The following is a 6,000-nucleotide window of genomic DNA, read 5'->3' as shown; positions in this document are numbered from 1 at the left end:
TACATAACAAAAAAAAAAAAAAAACAAAAACAAATTGCTTGTAGTTTTGATTAACACTTATATTATTAATTATTATTATAATAATTATAAATATTATTAACACTTATATTATTAATTATTAACGTTTATGAACAACATTTTAAAAATCATTTTCATTAAAATGCCTGCATGGCATATTTGTATTTTATTAGAATAAATCGAATGAATGCAATACACTTTTAATATATGAATTCAATTGAGTTATCAATTAAATGGGCACAAATTAAATTGATTAAATCAATAGAAAAATCTCAGGTTGTTAGACCCCATTTGGGTAATACTGATGTGTATGTATTTGTGTGTGTTTTACATTTAATAATCAATTTTCCAATGATATGATCTACTTAACTGTTATATATATATATATATATATATATATATATATATATATATATATATATATATATATATATATATATATATATATACGTTAACAAATGTATTTATTCCTTCCATCCATCATTTATTTATTCCCACGATATGTGGAATCTCCCTTTAAGAGAAATTCTTTAAGCTGGACATAAAATGTTAAAGAATCCATAACGTTAGCATTAGCCGCTAGCCACATCCCAACTCTAGCTTTTTTATCCTCCTGGCAATGTTGTGCATGTTTTCAATTTTAATCATGATAAAAAAGATTGGCTGAAAGTGCGAGGCAGAGATTAAACAAACTTCTGGTCTGCCACTTAAGTTACCGATTGTGACTCTGTTCCACACGTGAAAAGGATCGTATTCGGTACACGTGTGAGCAGAACCGAAAACCCAACTGACAACTTTGGGATGAGCGAAACCACTCAACAGTGCAGTACTGAGGTGAAGGTTCCTCTCTCTGGAGAATCTGGTGATTGACGGCACACGTTTAAATGAATCATTATGAATGAATCGAATCTTTCTGAATCGATTAGTTTGAGTCAAAGTAAAGTCACAAAGCTTCACTGTCACGTTAGAATTTTAAACAATAAACAGTCACCAAGCAGAAACAAATATATTAAGAATATACATTTAAAATGAATACGTTTAATCCCTAATGAGTGAGTCAGAGATGACAATGGTATGAAAGTTCTCCCTGAGACAATGTGTCAGAGCAGAAACGTGACTCGAGGGTTATTTATCCACACATTTCTCTCTGCGTGTTTCAAATGTACAAGAAAAAAAACAACGACTTTTCCTTTATTCCCCAGAAATGATCCTTGGATAAAACCCACAAATTCCATGGAGTTCTTCAGGAAACCACAAGCTCCGCTGATAAATGTGTCAAAATGTCAGTGTATTGAGGTTTTCCTCACATTCTCCTCTTTTTCCTCCCACAGATTCTGGCATTGGCCTTCTCCATGCTGATGTACTGCCAAATCCTGCGAGTGGAAAAGTACATGGACTGAACCTGCACATAAGGGGACAGAGAACAGAATTCTGCTGAACTAAGTGATCTGTGTTCTACTCTGTGTGTAAATGTATTTACATGCCTCATGTTTCTCAGCAGCGTGATGTCTGTGTGTAAGCTTCATTACAGTCCAATCCAATGCAGGTGTAAAACGTCCTGTCAGGTGACGTGTGTTACTCTCATACTGAACATTTTAGTCTTGAATAACCTGCATGTACTGATCACATGTAGAACTTTATTACAGATGTTGAGGCTGATGTTGATGTGGTTGAAAATTGCTCTGTAGATGTTGTTTTATTGTCTAATTAAAAGTGTTTTCAAATATTAACCAGTATTTTAGTATTTATATTGAAGATTAAAGGACTTTAAATAATTAGGGGTACAGTCAACAAAACGAATAATACTATTTATAAAAAATAAGAATAATAAATATAGCTGCAAGCAGCGATTAGCAGGGTTTAAGCACATGAGGTACTGAAGTTCATAAGGAAAAAGACATTAGGAACATGCCCACCGAGTTTTGCTGTAATATGCCTCTGGTAACATTGTCTAACAGATCTAACAAGTAGTTGGCAGATGGCAGCCATGTTTTTTGAGATGCGCAAATATCCCCATGAAATCTTACGCCACACTGGACAGGGACACTGCGTGTCAAGTTTCAAGTCGATCGGATGAACTGTTGCTTAGTTATAGCCTTTTATTTTTTGTTTAGCGCCACCAAGTGGGAAAGATATGAATTTCTTTATTTGACTAAAGATTGAGCTCATGATTAATCACAAGTTATTGCTATTTTTGTCAAAGTAGTCACGCCTATTATGAACATTTTGGTGACCCTTTGAACACTGAGAAGGAAGTGGAATGTTTTTTTGATAATCATTGATAGGCACTGACCAGTGAACATTTCTGCACTGGCTCTGTTCCTGAACGGATGAAAAACCTAGAACTAATTCACAAAAGTATGTTTTAAACATAACTCAATTTTAAGAGAATCGAACTTTGTAGAGACAATACACCAATATGCATTTTCTTTGTTTGACCCAATGATTTCATCTGAAAGGTTTGAGTCTACGATTGGTTGAGCGATTTGGGCAGAGGTTGACAAAGTATCAACCCAGTTGGCCAAAGGGGGCGCTACAGTCCAAAAAACGTAATTTCCCACATTGAGAGTACAGGCCTTACAGTTTAGTCTGCTCGATAAGTTATAGGTCGCAAAAACACAAAACAAAACAAACAAAATCAAATAATAATAATAATAATAATAATAATAATAATAATATCTACAATAACAATAGGGTTTCAGCATTTTAAGCTTAAGCCCTTAATAATTGTGACTAAGTCTGAATCCTGAACACTCGTTGGAAGGTTGCTCCATAACTGTGCTGCTTAATAAGAGAAACCTCTGCCTCCTGCCCCAAAGCCTCAACCTCAAGGGAAACCCGAGTTAATAATCACACAGTGCACGTCAGGGTTATACTCCATCCTGGGACACAGGTGGTGGAATGAGTCACTGATTGTCTTAAAATAAATAGCTGAGGATCTTCTGTACATCTAAAACAAAATCTTAGTCTTGTGTTAATTTTATAATATTACTCCACCTCAACAGGGTTTTTTTAGACATTTAGAAGCTCTTGCCACTTTTCGAGACACTGGAGGATGTAAACAGTAAATGTTTATGAAAACTGGATGTGTGCACTGACTGTAACTCTCAGACACGCTTCTCCATCTTCTCCATCTACACTCTTCTCCACGCTTCTCCATCTACACAAAGCTTCTTCAAATTCTGAAAAAACTAGCCAGGCAACATCTCTGCATGTACTTCATTCCAAAAGTATGCCCCACCTAGATATTCACAAGGTCTTATTCCTTGAGGAGCAGAGCAGAGCAGAGATCTCAAAGCACCATTAGCCAAAGCAGACCATCTGTTCTTCAGGTTTGCACAGGCCCACATGGCTGCAGTGCTCGTGTCTTGGCGGACAGGTTTGATGGGGAGGGGATGCATTTTCCAAATGGATACAAACCTTTAAAATGAGGTCATGGCTGAAATATTGTTCTATGCTCATATCTCCCAGTCCCAGTGTGCAGCTCTTTAACTAGAGAAACTGCTAGAAAACATCTTTACAAAATTCCAGATAAAGATTACGATTGATCAGGAGGAAGCCCATGGGGTTAAGGGGAAATTCACAGCCTCAACATGAGAAAGAAATCTGGCAAGGTGGTGATTAATAAAATTGAGAATTTCCCTTCATAAACATTAGTTTCCACCATGCTGATATCACATCCAGTGTTCTGTTTCACTTTAAACACCCTGGGTTCCCCCCCCCCCCTTTCCCTGCTAACAGTAATGAATATGCATGTCGTGTTCCATCACAGTATCCAACTGGCTGAGTTCTTGTTGGGTTTCTTATGAGTATTCAGCAGTATGCAGATAAACAACACCCATGTACGAGTATATATTTACCCAGAGGAGGTTCTCTTCAGAGGAGACTGTTCACTCGTCCACCTGCTCTGGGGCTCATCCACAATATCAACACTGCAGAAGAGCATAGACCAAGAGGTGAGTGAAATCTACCTTTTATTTATCATTTACTGTATTTAAACAAAAACTGAAAACATACATTCAACAATGTAACTTTAACAAGTTTTACCTGCTGCTTGAAATAAATACCAGTAAAAGAGGTGGAATGTGGGTGTGGGTCTCCTCTTTATATCCAGCCAGTAGCATTATGGAAAAAACTTTTCTGGATTGCTCCAAGACTGATTTCGTGTTTTAATATATGAAATAAAAATAATGCTCAATGCTGGAAATGTATATCCAGAGCACATCATCATCTATAACTATTATCTTTTTCAGCAGTAGCAACTTTGATGATTGGCAGTGAAGCTCAAAGTGTCTTCTTTCCAAAGACAATTAAATTGTGTGTAGCGCGTTTAATATTAACAAAGTGAAGTCGTGCATTTCAGCTGCGAGTCCTAAAAGCTGTGGCGAAGGCTAACAGGTTAATATCTGAATTTCAGTGCCTCCTTAGGGGCAGTAGGAAAGTCACTTCATCTGATTCTTATCTGCGTTTCCAGCTAAAGAAACATTGTGGAGAAATGGGAAACTGTGTTTCAACAAACTCTTCCTGCAGTCTAACACCAATACAAACAGATGTCCACTTCACAAACACAATGTACAGAATCCCAGCTCTGATCTACATTAAAGAAAATGAAACCTTTCTGGCTTTCGCTGAGAAACGAACATCACTGAATGACGCTAATGCAAAGAATCTGGTCGTGAAGAGGGGAATAAAACAGAATGAGTCCATTAAGGTAAAGATGCTCCACCTGCTTCTTTCCCATTTTAAATGTTGAAGTTTACATTTTATTTAGTTAAATGTACATGACTATGCTGATTTGTGTTCTCCAGTGGTCACCTCTTGAGGAGCTTCCAGACGCTGGTTTGGAAGGCTATCGCACGATGAACCCGTGTCCAGTCTACGAGAACATCTCTAAAAGTGTATTTCTGTTTTTTATCTGTGTGTTTGATAAGGTCACTGAGAAGGAGCAGATTGATAGCCGTAAAAACAGAGCTCGGTTGTGTTACGTCTTTAGTCAGGACGGAGGGAACTCTTGGAGCAAAACAACAGACTTAACAGAAGCTGTGATTGGGGAGGAGATAAAGAATTGGGCCACATTTGCTGTGGGACCAGGACACGGCATTCAAATGAGCAGTAACAGACTCATTATTCCTGCCTACGTGTATTATATTACCTGCTGTTGTGTAAAACCTTATGCTTTTGCATTCTATAGTGATGACAGTGGGGAGTCGTGGCATTACGGAGAAAAATTAAGTAAAGAGTCTCTTGAGTGTGAAATGGCAGAGATCACTGATGACACAGGAAACAAAATTTTATACTGCAATGCCAGAAGCACTAGAGGTTGTAGAGTTGAGGCCTGGAGTAAAGACCAAGAAATACATTTGAAGCATCCTATAACTGTAATCTAGTAGAACCTTGTCATGGCTGCCAGGGAAGTGTAGTGAGCTTCACAGATAAACAGAACAAGTCCTGCCTCCTTTACTCCCATACAACTGACAAATGCAAAAGATTAAATCTTGGGATTTATCATAATAAAACTCCTTTAGAGCCCAACGGATGGAGCAAACCACAAATCATCAATTCTGGCTTCAGTGGCTACTCAGATTCAGCTCAGAGTGGTGATAAATACTTTTGTCTCATGGAACGTGGGACGAATGATGTTGAAGAAATATGCTTTCTGGAGTTTTCTCTTGATGAGATCATGAAAGGGGAGTAGTTTATTTACATACATGATGATAACATGAATTTATTACCAAGTGTGTGTGTAAAAGCACAACTTAAACAAAACTGAGGAAAACAACCCCCATTTACTTCCTTTAGCATTTCATTTTTCAGCTCTTTTCTTTTAATCACTTTTCCAAAAAAAAACATTAACACGAGGGTGTAGTTAAGAATATTCACTTTATATCTCATATATTCACTTTATGTCTCATTATTTTGGTTTATTTTTTTACACTTAACACTACTGACAATAAAAACGATATAAATATTAATTAAACTCTA

General features: G+C 37.0%; 2 protein-coding genes across 2 annotated transcripts in view; both read left to right on the top strand.

Annotated features, from left to right (window-relative positions):
- The window catches only part of tspan4b (tetraspanin 4b), a 6,086-nt gene extending 4,338 nt beyond the window's left edge, over positions 1–1,748 (top strand). Inside the window, exon 8 of the mRNA XM_046866140.1 lies at positions 1,350–1,748. Within this exon, the coding sequence (XP_046722096.1) occupies positions 1,350–1,418 (69 nt within the window). The 3' untranslated portion in view covers positions 1,419–1,748. The remainder of the gene's footprint in view (positions 1–1,349) is intronic.
- A 2,076-nt stretch (positions 1,749–3,824) lies between these two features.
- Positions 3,825–5,537, top strand: LOC124396815 (sialidase-3-like). Its single transcript, XM_046866134.1, has 3 exons — positions 3,825–3,974; positions 4,493–4,729; positions 4,827–5,537. Exons 1-3 carry the CDS (start codon positions 3,840–3,842, stop codon positions 5,403–5,405), a joined length of 951 nt encoding a protein of 316 aa, XP_046722090.1. The 5' UTR covers positions 3,825–3,839; the 3' UTR covers positions 5,406–5,537.
- Positions 5,538–6,000: the final 463 nt, after the last annotated feature.

Source organism: Silurus meridionalis, chromosome 14 (genome assembly GCF_014805685.1).
Source record: "Silurus meridionalis isolate SWU-2019-XX chromosome 14, ASM1480568v1, whole genome shotgun sequence".
NCBI classification, from domain to species: Eukaryota; Metazoa; Chordata; class Actinopteri; order Siluriformes; family Siluridae; genus Silurus; species Silurus meridionalis.
Note: the sequence above shows the minus strand (reverse complement) of the source record. Positions and strands in the feature narration are given on the sequence as shown.